At 45.5% G+C, this 19,864-nt stretch overlaps 1 protein-coding gene across 11 annotated transcripts in view; it reads left to right on the top strand.

The window, feature by feature from the left end:
• Positions 1 to 19,864, top strand: part of PHF20 (PHD finger protein 20) — a 217,609-nt gene that overhangs the window by 62,894 nt on the left and 134,851 nt on the right. For 9 of the 11 annotated variants that reach the window (XM_059733312.1, XM_059733310.1, XM_059733311.1 and 6 more), the window contains 3 exons: positions 8,239 to 8,346; positions 9,528 to 9,707; positions 10,204 to 10,371. In XM_059733312.1, coding sequence (XP_059589295.1) covers positions 8,239 to 8,346; positions 9,528 to 9,707; positions 10,204 to 10,371 — 456 coding nt within the window. The remainder of the gene's footprint in view (positions 1 to 8,238; positions 8,347 to 9,527; positions 9,708 to 10,203; positions 10,372 to 19,864) is intronic. The other 2 variants (XM_059733315.1, XM_059733309.1) reach the window with 1 other exon arrangement.

Below are 19,864 nucleotides of genomic sequence, written 5' to 3'. Positions count from 1 at the left end.
CCCCCACAAGGGAAGAGGCCAGCGCAGCCCCTGACCCTGAGACTGCAGCGGGCATTCCGCCCTGGCCCCACACACAAATCCAGAGGGGGGAGGCAACATGTCCCCCATGCCTCCCCAGGGGGTGCATGCAATAGCAGAAGCTGCCCCCCCAGACAAGCCACCTGTGTCTCCACCCCACACCCTGCCCTGCCTTGGCTAGGCAGCACCTGTCCCAGCCCCATTCCCTCTCTTACTTTGGGGGCCTCGATCTGCCCCCCCCCATTTCCCTTCCCCCCCAACAAACTTACTGGCTAGACGCTGGTCTTCAAGCTGCTGGGCTGCATTCCTGGCTGCGGCTGCGCACATGCACACAGTATTTATCGGTGACGCTATTGGCTACACCAGTGAAAGAAAGCCAAGGGCCAATAATGTCGATTTTCCTTTTATCAGTGCTAAAACAATGTGGACCCATATATTGGTGCACTTCTAGCCCCAAGCCCCACACACCGCCCCAGCTGGGCAGCAGCCCAGGCCCTGCCCAACTCCCTCCCTCCCTTCTTGTGAGGGCCTCAATTCCACACCCCCTGCCCTCCGCTGCCAGGCTTACATTCAGGAACTGTTCTCCAGGCTGCCTTGCAGCCATATACCTGTGTGAGCATGCACATGGACCCCCTGCCTGACCATCCTTCTCCCGCTACCCCCCCCAACCCATTGCAGGATGGAACTCAGCTAGCCTGCAGAGGTAGCTCTTTGCAAAAGTGCAAAATCCATGTGTTTCTTTTTAAGATGATAAATCCACATTTTCCTTGGTTAAAAGGGGAAATCCGTGCTTTCCATTTTTCTGCAGGAAACGGAAGACCCAACTCCCTGTCAGTAAGTCATATGAAGTTAAATGAAGAATGCTTTTTACCTAAATGTTAAGGAAAAAAAACATTAAAGAAATTTCAGGTGCAAATTATACACATTCTGGCTTTTTATGGAAGTTAAGGGCCCAGGCAAGGATCATCGTGTCTTGGAAGTAAATGCATGGTTGAGAGGTTGTTGATATGAATGATTCTCCTTCTGGAAAGGAGGACTGCTATCAAGAGATGGGGTACAGATAACCAGAATGGGAAAGAGCATCTTTGGGTACCATTTGGGTGACCTAGTAAGGAGGGCTTTTAAACTAGATTCCACAGGGAATGGTGAACAAAACAACAGCAAAAGAAAAAACAATTCAGAGGGGAGAAGACTGAAAGAAGCAGCTCAACCTAAGAAGTCCAGAGAGCCACAGGACAGCAACAAGGGATGCATAAGAGGAACAATCGGATCGGAAAGCAATATATCCAAGTATATGTATAGAAATGCGAGAAGCATGGGGAACAAACAAGATGAGGTGGAAGTCGCAGCCTGTGACAGGAAGTATGACCTGACTTGTATCGCAGAGACCGTGTGACAACTCTTACAACTAGAATGTCAACATTGAAGGTCATGCTCTTTCGGAAGGACAGGCTGTGGAGAAAAGGTGGTGGTATGGCCCTATATGTAAAAAAAAATACATATGCTTGTTCCCTGGTTCAGGAGAAAGAAGGTAGAAGATCAGAATACATTTGCGTCAGGATAGAAACCAAAAGAGACAGAACCAATATAATGGTGGGGATTTCTTATAGTCTACCAAGTTGGAAAGAAGAGGTGGAGGAGGCACCCTTCTTGGAGGTGACAAAGTTGTCCAAAAGTCATGAGATGGTATTGATGGGAGACTTTAGTTTTCCAGACATCTGCTGTGGAAGATAAATATACCCAAACAAAATGTTGAGCTGGTTTCTAACTTGTGTGGAAGGTAACTCCTGTTTCAGAAGGTTGAAGATGCAAGTAGGGGATCATTAATCTTCGATCTTCTCCTGACCAATAAGGAAGAACTGGTTGGAGGATGTGAGGGTGATGGGAAACTTGGGAGGAAGCAATTACGAGATGATAGAATTCATGATCCTGAGACAGGAAAAGTATGAGGTCAGCAGAACAAAGACACTGGATGTCCAAAAGGCAGGTTTCAACAGACATAAGGAGAGAGTAGGCCTGGTGCCAGGGGAAGGCAAACTGAAGGATGAAGGTGCCCAGGAGGGCTGGGAGCTTCTAAAGGGCACAGTATTGGAAGCCCAAAAAGAAGCCTTTTTGACACAGTAGAAGCACAGGAACCATGTTAAGAGACTCACATGGCTGCACAAAGAGCTTCTCGGATGCCTCAAATGCAAAAGGAAAGCATGCAGGCAGTGGAAACATGAGCCAGTCGTCAAGAAAGCATACCAGAATGGCAAGAACCTTAAGAGACTAAATCAGGAAGGCAAAAATTTTTGCTTTTGTTTTTGTTGTTTTAGTTGTTTTTTAAAAGCCCTAAAAAACTAAAAGACCTGTGCCTGGTTTGAGAAGTTGAAGACAACAAGAAGAGTATGTTGGCCAGGAAAGAACGACCAAGGTACTAGGCTGCCTTACAATACGCATCAATAATTTCCCAGGTGTCGAGTTAAGGCTAACCAGTCTGTAGTTCCCTTAAAAGAAACGGCACTATATTGGCCCTTTTCACAGCTGTGCGTCCACTGCTAAAAAGCCAGGGTGAGCTCTTAATAGAAGATGCAAAGAAGGTGGAGCCCCTCAACAGCTACTTTGCCTCATTCTTTACAAAACGATTAAGCTGCAGCCAGACACCTAATAAGGACTCTTTGCAGAAGGAAGAGTACAAGTAGAGGGAAGAGATAAAAAAGGAAACAGACCGAGAGCTTTGGGCCTGAATGAATTCAAGTCAACAGGACCTGATGAACTTCATCCCAGGGTACTGAAGCAACTGGTAGAAGAGGTGTCGGAGCTCTTGGCAATAATACTTATGAAGTCGTGGGAGATGGGAGAGGTACCAGAAGACTGGAAAAGGGCCAATATAGTGCCACTTCTTTAAAAAGACAAAAAGGAGGACCTGGGGAACTACAGACTAGTTAGCCTTAACCTTGTTTACTGATGAAGGGAATGCAGCGGACTTCGCTTCATCAACCTTCTGGATACAAAAAATCATGGACTAAATATAGACATTGGATTTATGAGACATTATAACCTGCCTGACATCTTACTACCCAGGTACCTTTCCACTATTTAACTGCTACATTCATCCCCCTTCTTTCCTCCACTCCCCAACCCTCCCCAGCCTGTCTTTCACCCACTGACTCCTCAGTTTACATCTTCACTGACTGCCTGTCTTGAATGCATACCAGCCCAGCCTCTGGCTTCTTTACTTTTCATTCCATCCAGGAAGAGCACACACCAACTGCAGAAACTTCCTCAGCCTGCTGAAGGCTTTTTAAACCTGAAAGCTTGCTAACATTTTTCCCCAACTATTTAAGTTGGTCTAATAAAAGATATCAGATTCACCCAAAGAACCTTGTCTGGATTCAGCAAGGCTTTTGACAAAGTCCCACACAATATTCTCTCAAAAAATGTTGGAGATATGTGGGCCAGACACAACTACTACAAGGTGGAGAGACAACTGGCTCAATAGCTTCAAGCAAGAGGGAATTAATTATACATGGATCTATGTCCAGATGGTAGGAGTTTTTGAATGCAGCCCCACTGGGACCTGTACTGGACCCAGTGCTATTCAACTTGTTTATTAATGATTTGAACATTGGAATAGAGAGCTGCCATATTCCCTATTTCCAGGTGACATGAAATTGGGAAGGATGGTGAACACACTGGAGGGTGGGGACACAATTCAGAAGGATCTTGACTGACTGGGGTCCCTCCCTCCCTTCTTGTGAGGGCCTCAATTCCACACCCCCTGCCCTCCGCTGCCAGGCTTACATTCAGGAACTGTTCTCCAGGCTGCCTTGCAGCCATATACCTGTGTGAGCATGCACATGGACCCCCTGCCTGACCATCCTTCTCCCGCTACCCCCCCCAACCCATTGCAGGATGGAACTCAGCTAGCCTGCAGAGGTAGCTCTTTGCAAAAGTGCAAAATCCATGTGTTTCTTTTTAAGATGATAAATCCACATTTTCCTTGGTTAAAAGGGGAAATCCGTGCTTTCCATTTTTCTGCAGGAAACGGAAGACCCAACTCCCTGTCAGTAAGTCATATGAAGTTAAATGAAGAATGCTTTTTACCTAAATGTTAAGGAAAAAAAACATTAAAGAAATTTCAGGTGCAAATTATACACATTCTGGCTTTTTATGGAAGTTAAGGGCCCAGGCAAGGATCATCGTGTCTTGGAAGTAAATGCATGGTTGAGAGGTTGTTGATATGAATGATTCTCCTTCTGGAAAGGAGGACTGCTATCAAGAGATGGGGTACAGATAACCAGAATGGGAAAGAGCATCTTTGGGTACCATTTGGGTGACCTAGTAAGGAGGGCTTTTAAACTAGATTCCACAGGGAATGGTGAACAAAACAACAGCAAAAGAAAAAACAATTCAGAGGGGAGAAGACTGAAAGAAGCAGCTCAACCTAAGAAGTCCAGAGAGCCACAGGACAGCAACAAGGGATGCATAAGAGGAACAATCGGATCGGAAAGCAATATATCCAAGTATATGTATAGAAATGCGAGAAGCATGGGGAACAAACAAGATGAGGTGGAAGTCGCAGCCTGTGACAGGAAGTATGACCTGACTTGTATCGCAGAGACCGTGTGACAACTCTTACAACTAGAATGTCAACATTGAAGGTCATGCTCTTTCGGAAGGACAGGCTGTGGAGAAAAGGTGGTGGTATGGCCCTATATGTAAAAAAAAATACATATGCTTGTTCCCTGGTTCAGGAGAAAGAAGGTAGAAGATCAGAATACATTTGCGTCAGGATAGAAACCAAAAGAGACAGAACCAATATAATGGTGGGGATTTCTTATAGTCTACCAAGTTGGAAAGAAGAGGTGGAGGAGGCACCCTTCTTGGAGGTGACAAAGTTGTCCAAAAGTCATGAGATGGTATTGATGGGAGACTTTAGTTTTCCAGACATCTGCTGTGGAAGATAAATATACCCAAACAAAATGTTGAGCTGGTTTCTAACTTGTGTGGAAGGTAACTCCTGTTTCAGAAGGTTGAAGATGCAAGTAGGGGATCATTAATCTTCGATCTTCTCCTGACCAATAAGGAAGAACTGGTTGGAGGATGTGAGGGTGATGGGAAACTTGGGAGGAAGCAATTACGAGATGATAGAATTCATGATCCTGAGACAGGAAAAGTATGAGGTCAGCAGAACAAAGACACTGGATGTCCAAAAGGCAGGTTTCAACAGACATAAGGAGAGAGTAGGCCTGGTGCCAGGGGAAGGCAAACTGAAGGATGAAGGTGCCCAGGAGGGCTGGGAGCTTCTAAAGGGCACAGTATTGGAAGCCCAAAAAGAAGCCTTTTTGACACAGTAGAAGCACAGGAACCATGTTAAGAGACTCACATGGCTGCACAAAGAGCTTCTCGGATGCCTCAAATGCAAAAGGAAAGCATGCAGGCAGTGGAAACATGAGCCAGTCGTCAAGAAAGCATACCAGAATGGCAAGAACCTTAAGAGACTAAATCAGGAAGGCAAAAATTTTTGCTTTTGTTTTTGTTGTTTTAGTTGTTTTTTAAAAGCCCTAAAAAACTAAAAGACCTGTGCCTGGTTTGAGAAGTTGAAGACAACAAGAAGAGTATGTTGGCCAGGAAAGAACGACCAAGGTACTAGGCTGCCTTACAATACGCATCAATAATTTCCCAGGTGTCGAGTTAAGGCTAACCAGTCTGTAGTTCCCTTAAAAGAAACGGCACTATATTGGCCCTTTTCACAGCTGTGCGTCCACTGCTAAAAAGCCAGGGTGAGCTCTTAATAGAAGATGCAAAGAAGGTGGAGCCCCTCAACAGCTACTTTGCCTCATTCTTTACAAAACGATTAAGCTGCAGCCAGACACCTAATAAGGACTCTTTGCAGAAGGAAGAGTACAAGTAGAGGGAAGAGATAAAAAAGGAAACAGACCGAGAGCTTTGGGCCTGAATGAATTCAAGTCAACAGGACCTGATGAACTTCATCCCAGGGTACTGAAGCAACTGGTAGAAGAGGTGTCGGAGCTCTTGGCAATAATACTTATGAAGTCGTGGGAGATGGGAGAGGTACCAGAAGACTGGAAAAGGGCCAATATAGTGCCACTTCTTTAAAAAGACAAAAAGGAGGACCTGGGGAACTACAGACTAGTTAGCCTTAACCTTGTTTACTGATGAAGGGAATGCAGCGGACTTCGCTTCATCAACCTTCTGGATACAAAAAATCATGGACTAAATATAGACATTGGATTTATGAGACATTATAACCTGCCTGACATCTTACTACCCAGGTACCTTTCCACTATTTAACTGCTACATTCATCCCCCTTCTTTCCTCCACTCCCCAACCCTCCCCAGCCTGTCTTTCACCCACTGACTCCTCAGTTTACATCTTCACTGACTGCCTGTCTTGAATGCATACCAGCCCAGCCTCTGGCTTCTTTACTTTTCATTCCATCCAGGAAGAGCACACACCAACTGCAGAAACTTCCTCAGCCTGCTGAAGGCTTTTTAAACCTGAAAGCTTGCTAACATTTTTCCCCAACTATTTAAGTTGGTCTAATAAAAGATATCAGATTCACCCAAAGAACCTTGTCTGGATTCAGCAAGGCTTTTGACAAAGTCCCACACAATATTCTCTCAAAAAATGTTGGAGATATGTGGGCCAGACACAACTACTACAAGGTGGAGAGACAACTGGCTCAATAGCTTCAAGCAAGAGGGAATTAATTATACATGGATCTATGTCCAGATGGTAGGAGTTTTTGAATGCAGCCCCACTGGGACCTGTACTGGACCCAGTGCTATTCAACTTGTTTATTAATGATTTGAACATTGGAATAGAGAGCTGCCATATTCCCTATTTCCAGGTGACATGAAATTGGGAAGGATGGTGAACACACTGGAGGGTGGGGACACAATTCAGAAGGATCTTGACTGACTGGAAGCTAAGCTGGAGCTAGCACAGGGGTGGGCAAAGTTATAGCCTGTGGGCTGGATTGGGCCTGCCAGGGGATTTTGTCCAGCCTGTGGCAGATTGCTCGACCCAACCTGGCCCGGGCACAAGGCAGGTCTGGGTCATGGTGTGTACGGCTGGTCCTGTCATCTCCAGGCACGTCAGCCAGACTAGCTTCCCAGCAGGCCCCACAGCCTTGGCTCCCTGCAGCTGCCACGGCCAATCTCCACCACCGCTTTAGGATCTGGCCGTAATGCATGGACACCATGGCCCACTTGCCCTGGACCCATTTCTGAGGGCTCTGGGCTCCATGCAGGGAGGGTGTGCAGCCAGGCAGATGGGATGCAGCTGCAGGTGGGCAGGGAGCAGGACAGGCAAGTGGGGGCAGGGCTGGGATCAGGATCTTGGTTCCATGACAGCACAGGCTGGGGCTATAGCCTAGGGCAGCGCCACACTTCGCTGCCTACACGTCCCTGTGGCGGCCACCGGTTCTATGGATAAAGGTGTACAGGTAACAGATTGTGGCTCTAGTCTGAGCCCTGGCCGCATGGTGTCAATGCCCCCAAAATGCTGGGCATAGTCACCCATTCCACTGCCGAATGCTGCTTCTCACCCACCAGTGGCTCCATCCCATCTGCCTGGCTGAATGCCCTGCTTGTGTGGGTCCCGGGCCAGTCTGCATGGAGACTCTGGGATTGCTAGATGATCACAGTGTGGAGCCCCCAGGGCAGAGCCAGTTAAGGAGTTTTGGTGAGCTGTTGCAGGGGTGGGGGGAGAGGGTGCTGATGGCCCACGACAGCTCACCAAAACTGCCTTAGTGGACCTCTGACCCAAATAAAGGTGCTAGACCTCAACCTAATCAAAAAAAGAAATAAAAAATGGGTGACACCTGGCAGGATGGCAACACTATGGAGAAGGGTGGAAGAGTCTTGCTATATCATAGACTCAGTATAAGTGTGGAGTGCATTGCAGCTGGACAAAAGTTGGATGCAACTTTGGGCTGCATTTAATAGAAGTATTAGGTGCAAGACATGGGAGGTCATAGTGCATCTCTGATCAGCTGTGCATTATCTCAGTGACTGACTAACCAGCTTTCATTGTTATTAGAGGAATAGAAATTGGTGAAATGGAGTTAGAGATTCAGTGTTTGATTTTTAATTTCAACTCATTTATAATATAAAAGTAGCTTTTAAAATTATAGATATTAATTTTAGTTATTCATCTTTATTTTATTGGTATTTTAGTGAAATATACTTCCTCTGTTGTTAAAATTGCAGAGCAAAGTTCTCAGACCCTGCAGCCAATAACATTGGAATTAAGACGTCGGAAAATACCTAAAATAGGTGAAGTTCCATCAAAACGTCCTAGGGTTGAAAAAAACTTGGGTGAGTATCCATAACATTTTAATACTGCAGCACTTATTACTTATTGTAGTGAAGAAAGGTGTTGTAAAATGCTGTCTTTTAATATTGTCCTTGAATTTCAGTATTAGATGGTTAAAAGGCAGTGTTTATTCTAGAAGGACTACATTGCAACGATGCACATTAATATTGGGCTACAATGGATCATTGTGATGAAGTCTGACTACCCAAAACCAGAGACCATGTAATTTTATCCAGTGATTTGCTGCTTCATTAAGCCCAATAACTTGTGCTTGGACTAAGTTCTCGTATTCTAATAGTTAATTACTTTCACCATTTAAGAAAAAATCATACTTTATTTTTACCTGGACTATATAGTTTCAGTTTCTAACCATTGGAATGTATCCCTTTGATAGTAGAGAACTTTTTAATTTAATAACCTGGGTTTTTTTAAATACTATTTAAACTGCTCCAAGGACACTGAACTCAATTTATTTGAAGAATTGAATTCAGGAAACCTTCAAAGCTGAGGGTCAGGCTACAACCTTGAGTGACCCCTGGTACTGTGGTAAATAGAAGATAGGGATACTTGAAGAATTTGCTGCCACTGGGCTTACCTACACATGCAATTAATGCACATGAATAAGTTCTGGAGCTCATTGCTCCTGGCCTCACCATTTGAACATGTGCCTGGGAGCAATAAGCTCTGGAGTTTATTCCTGCGTAGGATGTTGAGCCATGTTGGAGTTGCCCTGGCTGGCAGCAGGTCTTGGCAGGGTCAGCCTGCCAACCCGGGGCTGCTGCCTCTAGCTCAATGTGCTGTGGAGGGGCTGGCTGGTACACAAGTGGTTCAGTGCGGGGCTAGCCCTGACAATAAAGCACCATTATGCTCCAGCCTGCCAGGGCAGTGTTTACATGTGTGTTGCTGTGGAGCTTTTTATGTCGTGGCAGGATATTAGAAGTACTATTTTGCTGTGGAATAAATTAGTTTACTACAACCTAATAGGGGGGCATGTGTAGACACTTAACATTTACTGCACAGCTAATTAGTCAACTGCTCAGTAAACATTTAATGATTAATATCCCATAGACAGAGGCTTAAGAGAGCTACACTCTTTAACCAGTGCTGGTATCTTATGCTTTAATATTTTCAGGATTGAAAAATTATTACATAATGAAATTTAAAACGTTGTAATATCTTTTAGCTCAGGAAAAACTGAAAAGCTCTCCAGATAACCACGAAAGAGACCAGATTAGGAGACGATCCTCAAGGCTCTCATCCAGTGGAAGTCATGACATTTTAAACATAGACTGTGTCACAACAACTCTAACAGAAATTGGACCTTTGAAAGATTCAGCATGTAGCCTAAAGGAGCCTAAGAAAGGTAAGTAATTTGTTGTAAAGGTATTTTTTTGTTGCCTTATGAAAGAGGTTTTTAGCTGCATGTTATAATTAATTAATTCATCATTTAGTGTTTGATAGGTAGAATTTCTACAAGATACTCTAAGTAGTTATGCTAATGATTCCTGTAGTATCTAAATACTTTGATAGAGCCTCTCTGTTCCCTTTCCCCACATTCTCAGGAAATTCAGCCAGTTGGAATAGTATCTATCCTCAACAGGTCAGGCTTGTCTGGTTGTTGGCATCAGTTGATGTGATATTCCAGAGTTAATAGGGAAATGTTATTTATTTATGTATTTATTTATTTATTGCATACAGTCTTACTATCCACCTAAAACAAAAGTGAAACAGATGCATTCACTTTTTCCTACAGAGTCTTCAGCAGCTAGTAGTGTGGAATAATTCCCTTTTTTTTCTTGGTGTATTTTGCACCTACAAACTTCCTTTCTGTTTTCCCCTTTCCCTTCTATTTTAAATAGAAATTTCCATTGAATCTGATGAAAACTTCTGTGAACAAACACCTGTAGCCTCTGGAGATGTATCACATACCACAGCTCTTGATGCAAATATTAGTTTACAAGAAAAAACAGTAGATCCTGAGACTTCCTTCATAACTGCTGAAACACAAGAGCCTTCTGCTGCTACAGGTTCATATTTAGATTTTACAAATTTAAGGTTGATTGCCTTTTATTCTTATTCATAAAACCATTGGTACTGGACAACTTTTTCTAATCTAAGGTTCTCCCTTGTGTATATATGTTTTTTTTTTTAAACAAATAGATTTCTCTGAATGTTGAACAGAAAAAAAAGATACAGGATTATGGTTTTCTTAGCTTTGGCATAAGTAAGCTTTCATCGGTTTTGTTCTGAGCAGTTTGCTATAAAAAGTGTCCATTATTTATTTTACATGATTAGGTTTCGGGTTGACTTTTAGTATGTGAAAGGTAAGGTAACTGAGCATATACTGGCATTAACCCCACAATTATAATTCATATTTTAGCATTTGTGGTTTTGGATTACATGGCAAAAAGGTCAATCTTAAATAATAGTAGCGTGATGGAAGAGCAGAGTTAAGGTTCTTGGGCTCTTTGTGGTATATTTCCATACCTAACCTTTCAAGAAATTCAGATGTGTTAAACTCTGAATTTTTCATAATGCATCTCTTTGAAAAACTGCAACATATTTAATGTTTTATAATGTATATTACTGATACTTTAAGTATTCTGTCTTCGTAGAGTTTTTATTTAGAAATGTCCTTGTCATTTTTCCTACGTATTTACATTTTTATACATAAAGGTTAAACCCGAGGTCTAAAAAGAATGTAATCATAGACTCATAGGGCTGGACTGAAGGATCATCGGGTCCAGCCCCCTGCATGAGCAGGAAAGACTTCTGGGGTCAGATGACCCCAGCCAGGTGACAGTCCAACCTTCTCTTGAAGACCTCTAGGGTAGATGATTGCACAACCTCTGTGGGGAGTTTGTTCCATAGTCTGAACATCCTAGTCGTAAAGAAGTTTTTCCTAATGTCCAGCCTGAAACTATCTTCCAGGAGTTTATGCCGTTGTTTCTAGTTTTCCCCCAGGGTGCCCTGGTGAACAGTTGCTCACTGAGTCCCTGATGTACACCTCTGATATAGCAAGCAGTAAGCCACAATCAGGTCTCCTCTCAGCCTTCTTTTCTTTAGGCTGAAGAGTCTGAGATCACTCAGCCTCTCCTCGTATGGCTTGCCATGCGAATCCCTGATCATACAGGTGGCTCTTCTCTGAACCCTTTTGAGCTTTAGCATGTCCTTGTTGAAAGTGCGGCGCCCAGAGCTGGATGCCATACTCCAGCTGCGGCTGCACCAATGTTGAGTAAAGTGAGAGAATCACTTCCTTGGATTTATTGGAGATGCATCAATTGATGCATGCCAGAGTTCTATTGGCTCTAGTGGCTACTGCGTCGCATTACTGGCTCATATTCATGCTGCGTTCTATTGTTGCCCCCAGATCCCTTTCATTTGTAGTGCTGGTCAGGTTAGCAATGCCCAGCTTGTAGGTGTGCTAGGGGTTCTTCCTTGCCAGATGCAGCACTTTGCATTTCTCTATGTTGAACCTTCAACCTACATTGAATACTGTCAAATTTCTAATAATATAAGGGTGCACCCTTTTTTAAAAATTCACTTTTGGTGCTAGGGCTATTGATTTTAATCCAGATAATCGAGGCCATCCTGAAGCAACACAAAGCAGATAAAATATACCACACAGTTAAACTGGATTTACAGGTGCTAGCATCACTAAAGTAGTTCATACAGATTCATAAGTACTTGATTCAATTCCTTCTTTTTGCCTTGTATAAACACTCTTTTCACCTCCCCCCCGGTTCCTTTAATTTGTTGTCTAGTATTCCTCTGTACAAGTTTTTTGACCCTCCAACCCCTTCAACATTTACAGTATCCATACACCACAGAGCTCCCATTTTCCCCCATCACTGTTAAGTATGGTCTGATGCAATAAGTAGTTTAAGGGAAAGGTAACAGGGAGCCAGAAGGCTCCAGTTAGGCTTCTAGGAGAAGTGGTTAGCCCAGGAAAGAGCTGCAGAGCAGTAAACTATGCCAGGGCAGGTATCTAGGCAGGCAAGAAGCAGAATATGGAAGCCTACCAGTGCCTCAATCATTATAATAAAATAAATTCTAAATATCTGTATATTTTGGCATTTGATTCATCATCTGTAAAAGGTAGTGAGGTTGCCTACTATGTCAAAAACATTCTTATTCCCTGGTTCAGGAGGTAAAAGGTAGAAGATCAGAATACATTTGGGTGAAGCACTCTTCTTGGAGGTGACAAAGTTGTCCAAAAGTCATGAGATGGTATTGATGGGAGACTTTAGTTTTCCAGACATCTGCTGTGGAAGATAAATATACCCAAACAAAATGTTGAGCTGGTTTCTAACTTGTGTGGAAGGTAACTCCTGTTTCAGAAGGTTGAAGATGCAAGTAGGGGATCATTAATCTTCGATCTTCTCCTGACCAATAAGGAAGAACTGGTTGGAGGATGTGAGGGTGATGGGAAACTTGGGAGGAAGCAATTACGAGATGATAGAATTCATGATCCTGAGACAGGAAAAGTATGAGGTCAGCAGAACAAAGACACTGGATGTCCAAAAGGCAGGTTTCAACAGACATAAGGAGAGAGTAGGCCTGGTGCCAGGGGAAGGCAAACTGAAGGATGAAGGTGCCCAGGAGGGCTGGGAGCTTCTAAAGGGCACAGTATTGGAAGCCCAAAAAGAAGCCTTTTTGACACAGTAGAAGCACAGGAACCATGTTAAGAGACTCACATGGCTGCACAAAGAGCTTCTCGGATGCCTCAAATGCAAAAGGAAAGCATGCAGGCAGTGGAAACATGAGCCAGTCGTCAAGAAAGCATACCAGAATGGCAAGAACCTTAAGAGACTAAATCAGGAAGGCAAAAATTTTTGCTTTTGTTTTTGTTGTTTTAGTTGTTTTTTAAAAGCCCTAAAAAACTAAAAGACCTGTGCCTGGTTTGAGAAGTTGAAGACAACAAGAAGAGTATGTTGGCCAGGAAAGAACGACCAAGGTACTAGGCTGCCTTACAATACGCATCAATAATTTCCCAGGTGTCGAGTTAAGGCTAACCAGTCTGTAGTTCCCTTAAAAGAAACGGCACTATATTGGCCCTTTTCACAGCTGTGCGTCCACTGCTAAAAAGCCAGGGTGAGCTCTTAATAGAAGATGCAAAGAAGGTGGAGCCCCTCAACAGCTACTTTGCCTCATTCTTTACAAAACGATTAAGCTGCAGCCAGACACCTAATAAGGACTCTTTGCAGAAGGAAGAGTACAAGTAGAGGGAAGAGATAAAAAAGGAAACAGACCGAGAGCTTTGGGCCTGAATGAATTCAAGTCAACAGGACCTGATGAACTTCATCCCAGGGTACTGAAGCAACTGGTAGAAGAGGTGTCGGAGCTCTTGGCAATAATACTTATAAAGTCGTGGGAGACTGGAGAGAAATTGTACTCCATGGTCAGAGTGGTACAGAAAGGAGTATTGGGGGGGGGTTGCCTTTCTTTGTAGTAGGGGGCATGGCCCTGTGCCTTATAGCTCTGAAGTATATTTTAACAGCCTTTGCATGAGCAGGACATTGGCCACTGTCTTCCTGCTTTACCTGCATCAGTTTAGAATGTTGTGTCTTGTGGTTGTGTCAGGCTTGACTGTGTGGTTTTGCTAATAGGTTAGACTGGTGGTTCCCAACCTTTTCACTGTGGACCGGCAAACATATTTAAATTTAATTCTCACATTTACATTTAATTAACACAAAATTACATTAACTTAATTGACACAAATTTACATATTTGAATTTAATTTTTATGGGGGGGTGTGGTTGCGAGGACCCGATCAGGTTGGGGCACCGCAACTGTGGGCACAAGGGGACCCTGCAGGGGAGGGAGCTGCACAGGTGGTTGCTCAGGGAGGGCCCAGCTGGACCTGCCCGGGAAGGAAGGGCTCTGCTGCCTTCCTTAGGAGCAAGCAGCGGAGCCACCTCCTCGCCCTCTGCTCTGGGCATCTCCCCCCTGACATCACCCTGCTCCCAGCCACAGGCAGGGCTGAGGGTTCCTGCCCGGCCTGGCGTGGGCCACAGTACCTGCTGCATGGGCACAGCTAGGTGCAGCCATGGCGGCAGGAGTGGGGCGGGGTGCATGGAGCTGGCTGCCTTCCTCCTGGGGCTGTGCTTGCCGCCCAGCTTTAACCCCTCACATGACCCAGTAGCCAACCCTTCAGGTTTGCAACCCCCAGGTGGTTGGGAACCTCTGAGTTAGACAATGTATTTATATAGGATGGTTTGGAAAGGGGTGATCCTGCCTTGGGCAGGGTTGGGACTACATCTCTGGAGGTTCTTTCCAGCCCTACTTCTCTGTGATTCTTTGATTCCATGATTCTGAAGGTAAAGACCACTGGTAAATGCATAGCATTGGTGGGTAGCATATCTACCCACTAGATACCATATAGACATTTTGGGTGCCTATACACGTGCACAGCAGGCATTTCCAAAGGCGCTGTAACTTTTGTACTTTAAATGAAGTGCATAAGGTACAGCGCCTTAAAACTTAATAGATGTGCTACAGCTTGGTACAAGTTTAGTGCCTTGCTGTAGTTCTGTAGCGTAGGAGGTAGGAGATGCCAGATGCTATACAATGCGGCGTGAGAGAGATTTCCCTCCTCCTCTCTGAGCGAATGCAGTTTAAAAGACAGTTTGAGATCCAGATTGGATACCACCGGTATTTTGACTCTGGTCAGCATAGGAACTTGACACTTTTATAAAGGTGTTGGTCTCCAACACTCCTGCAGAGGTTGAAATATGTGATGTTGATCAACCAGCACTGAAACGCCTATTCCTATTTTGAGGTACCCAAGCCATGGATTTAATAAATTTTTAGGGTCGGAAGGGACCTCAGTATGAGTTCTGGCCCTCTGCCCTAGGCAGGAAAGAGTGCTGGGGTCAGACGACCCCAGCCAGGTGTTTGTTTAGTCTCTTCTTAAAGACCTCCAAAGTAGGGGAGAGCACCACCTCACTTGGAAGCTTATTCCAGATTCTGGTAACCCTTACCATAAAGAAATTCTTCCTAATGTCTAGTTTAAATCTGCTGTCTGTCAGTTTGTGGCCATTGTTCCTAGTTACTCCAAGGGGCGCCCTGGCAAACAAAGTATCTCCTATTCCTTGTGGCCCCTCTTTCCCCCCCCCCCTCAATGAACTTGTAGATGGCCATTAGTTCACCTCTCAGCCTTCTCTTACGGAGGCTGGGTCCTTCAGTCTCTCCTCGTAGGACCTTACCTGCAGGCCCCTAACCATACGAGTGGCCCTCCTCTGGACCCTCTCAAGGTTATCCACATCCTTCTTGAAGTACTCCAGCTGTGGCCTTACCAATGCCGCGTAGAGGGAAAGTATCATCTCCTTAGACCTGTTTGTGATGCACCTGTTAATGCATGATAAAGTGCAATTAGTATTATTGATCACCTCGTCACATTGTTGACTCATGTTCATCTTGGAGTTGACTATGACTCCAAGATTCCCTCGCTCCTTCTGTGCTGCTTAGAAAGTTGTCTCGCAATCTGTAAGTGTGTTGGTTACTCCTCCTTCCCAGGTGCAGTACCTTGCACTTATCCGTGTTAAACTGCATCCTGTTTTGTTCTCCCCACTTTTCCAGCATGTCCAAACCCACCTGAATCCATTCCCTACCCTTCCCTACTTTGCCCCATAATTTGGTGTCATCCGCAAACTTGGACAGTGTGCTCTCCACGCCCTCGTCCAAGTCACTGATGAAGATACTGACCAGCACTGGTCCAAGGACTAAGCCTTGGGGGGACCCCACTGCCCACATCTTTCCAGGTTGGTACCGACCCGTCTATCACCGCTCTCTGGGTGCGTCCCATTAGCCAATTTGCCACCCACCTGACCGTGTAATTATCTAAGTCACAGCTGCTTAGATTTTTTATGAGACTGGGACGTGACACTGTATCGAAGGTTTTTTTAAAATCCAAGTATATGACATCAACCTCGATTCCTGCGTCTAAGCAGTTTTGTGACCTTGTTGTAAAAAGAAACAAGATTTGTCAGGCAGGATCTACCTGCTTTGAATCCATGCTGGTTGCCCTTCAGCATTATTTTTCCTGTTGGACTTCCACAAATGTAATACTTAATAATTTTTTCAATGATTTTCCCAATTATAGAGGTGAAGCTAACTGGTCTATAGTTAGCCGGATCCTCCTTCCTCCCCTTTCTGATAATAGGGACCACATTGGCCCTTTACCAGTCCTCTTGGACTTGCTCTGAGTGCCGTGAGTGCTCAAACAGTCTTGCCAGTGGTTCTGCTATGACACTGGCTAATTCTTTCAGCACCCTTGGCTGAAGATCGTCTGGGCCTGCTGACTTGAACACATCAAGCCACTCCAGGTGTCCCTTCACTAGGTCGGTGCTAACCATTATTGGGCTGGTATCTCTACTGTGCCTATCTGTGGTCAAATTTGGAGACATGTCTTTGTCTGTGCTCAGGAATACTGATGCAAAAAACTCATTGAAGAGCTTGACCTTGTCCCTCCTATTTGTCACTAATTGTCCCAGCCTTTCCTTTAGGGGTCCTGTGTTACCATGCACCTTTTTGCTCCCTATATACCTGAAAAGGGGCTTTTGTTGTCTTTAATTTATGTTGCCAGCCTGAGTTCTATTGCCACCTTGGCCTTTCTAACCAACTCCCTGCAAATATGAGCCAAGTAGGTATATTCCTCCTTGGTGGCAACCCCCTGCTTCCACAGTCTGTATGCCTCCTTTTTCATCCCTATGCTCTCCTGAATTTCCCTCTTCAGCCAAGAGGGTTTCATGGCTCCTTTGTCCCCCTGTGTGTGCAATGGGATTGTCCCTTTCTGTGCCCGAAGGATTGTTCCCTTGAGGAACAACAACCTTCCTGGACTCCCATCTCTTCTAGGCTCCTCCTGTGCTTCAGTGTCTCACTTACTAACCTCCTGAGCTCATTGAAGTTAGCACTTCTGAAGTCCAGCACTTCTGACCTACTAGTTATTTTTCCCACCTTACAATGGATAGTGAATTCTAACAGTTGGTGGTCACTGTCCTCTAGGTTGCCTTTTATCTGCAGATCCCCCACCAGGTCATTCCCTGTAGCAAATACTAAATCCAGTAAGACATTTCCCCTAGTGGGATCATATACTTCCTGTGTTAGGTGAAGGTCCTGTATGCAGGTTAGGAACCTATGTGAACAGTCGGATCTAGCTAACTGCTCCTCCCAGCAGATGTCTGGGTAGTTAAGGTTACCCATGACAACCATATTGCTTGAGTGAACTGCCTCTGAGAGCTGCCTTGAGAATTCCAGGTCTAGCTCATTCTTCTGGTGCAGTGGTCTGTAATAGACTCCTACTACCAAGTCCTATTCAACCTGACCCCTTGTATTCTGACCCACAGTGCCTCAATTTGCCCCTCTTGATCATTGAAAACGTGTATTGCTCCTTAACATAGAGAACAACACACCTCCCCTCCCCCCGCTTTTTCCCACTCTATCACATCTATACAGCATGTAGCCCTCAGTGCCTACTGCCCAATCGTGGGTAGGGACCCACCAGGTTTCAGTTAAACCAACCAAGTCAAAGTCTTTGTTTGCAAGCAGGAGTGTGAGTTCCTCCTGCTTGTTCCCCATGCTCTTAGCATTAGCATAGAGACACTTAAGCCCCCCAGTGGGTGCCCTTGATATCCCCCTGTCCTGATGTCTGTCGGTCCCTGCAATACTTGCATGGACTTTCCTAGTGCATAGCTTGTGGTTCGTTGTTCCTAGGTTTTCTCTGTCTTCTGCATTCCCGTCCCCTGATGAACCTAGTTTAAAGCCCTGCACATGAGATCAGCCAACCTGTAAGAGAACAGACTCTTACCTTTCGAAGGGAGATGGAGACCATCACATCCCAGCATATCTCTGTCATGGAAGCGCAGATCATGGTCGAAGAAGCCAAACCTGCACAATGGCACCAGCTCTGGAGCCACAGGTTGGCTTCTCTAATACAGCTGTCTCAATGCTGACTGCGACTGCTGACCAGGAGGCTTGATGAGAAGACCACCTGCGCCCCTGAACTGCTAAGCCTGGCCCCCAGAGCCTTGTAGTCACTCATGATCTGGCCCGGACTACTCCTTGCCATATAATTTGTTCCCACATGGACAAGGACCATGGGATTGTAGTCGGAGGGCTGGATGAGGTCAGGAATCCTCGCGATGACATCCCGGATCCAGGCACTGGGTAGGCAGCATACCTCCTGTACCATGGGATCTGGGTGACAGAAGATGCCCTCGGTTCCTCTCAGAAGGAAGTTGCCTGAGATTGCATGATGACTCAGCGTCTCTTCTTCCGGTTGTCCCTCAATCTGCATGGTGATGGTTGAGGATGTGGCTTCCTTTGCTGCACCCTCCTCCAGTGATGCCAGGGCCTTGTATCTGTTCCCCAGTTGCACTGGGGAAGTTGCCTCAGCAGTGTGTTATCTGGCTCTGGACGTGGCTGTCTTCTCTATGTCTGCATCGGGTCCCTCCTGCATTGTCTTCCTGCTGGCTGTGCAGGCCTGCAGAGAATGAAAGTACCCATCAATCTCATCATCTGCAGCCCTGATCCTCCGCAGCCTGCTTACCTCTGATTCATAGATTGTAGAGTTGGAAGGGACCCCGGAGGATCATCGTGTATGACCCCCTGCCCCAGGCAGGAAAAGGACCGAGGTCAGGTGACCCCAGCCAGGTGCCTATCTAGCCTCCTCTTCAAGACCTCCAAGTTAGGTGATAGTGCCACCTCTCTTGGCAGCCTGTTCCAAATTCTGGCCACCCTTACTGTGAAAAATTTCTTCCTAATGTCTAACCTGAATCTACTCTCCGCTAGTTTGTACCCATTATTCCTAGTTAGTCCTAGGGGTGCCCTGGTAAATAGCGCATTTTCAACTCTGTTGTCCTCCCTTGATAAACTTACAGGCTGCTACAAGGTCTCCCTTCAGGTGTCTCATGTGAAGGCTGAAGAGATCCAGATCCCTCAACCTCCCCTTGTAGGGTCTTGCATGGAGGCCACTAATCATATGGGTGGCCCTCCTGTGGACCCTCTCCAGATTCTCCGCATCCCTCTTGACGTGCGGTGCCCAGAACTGGACACAGTACTCAACTGCAGCCTGACCAGTACCGCATAGAGCGGGAACATCATCTCCCTCGATCTGTTGGTCATGTATCTGCTAATACACGATAAGGTGCAATTGGCTTTGTTGATGGCTTCGTTATACTACCGGCTCATGTTCATCTTGGAGTTAACTATGACTCCAAGATACTTTTAGCCGCTGAGCTGCTGAGGAGGTCATCCCCCAGCCTATAGGTGTGCTGGGGATTCCTCCTCCCTAGGTAGAGTACCTTGCATTTGTCTTTGTTGTATTGTATCGTGTTTCGTTCTGCCCATTGATCCACCTGTCCAGATCGGCCTGTATCTGCTCCCTGCCCTCTGGTGTGTTAACTTTGCCCCATAACTTGGTGTCATCTGCGAACTTGGACAGGGTGCTCTCCACACCCTCAGTGGTGGCAAGGACATGGCATGCAGCCAGGAACCCTTTCCCTGTAATTCCACCCTGAC

Source organism: Alligator mississippiensis, chromosome 9 (assembly GCF_030867095.1).
Source record: "Alligator mississippiensis isolate rAllMis1 chromosome 9, rAllMis1, whole genome shotgun sequence".
NCBI classification, from domain to species: domain Eukaryota; kingdom Metazoa; phylum Chordata; order Crocodylia; family Alligatoridae; genus Alligator; species Alligator mississippiensis.
This window is presented reverse-complemented; position numbering and strand designations above follow the sequence as displayed.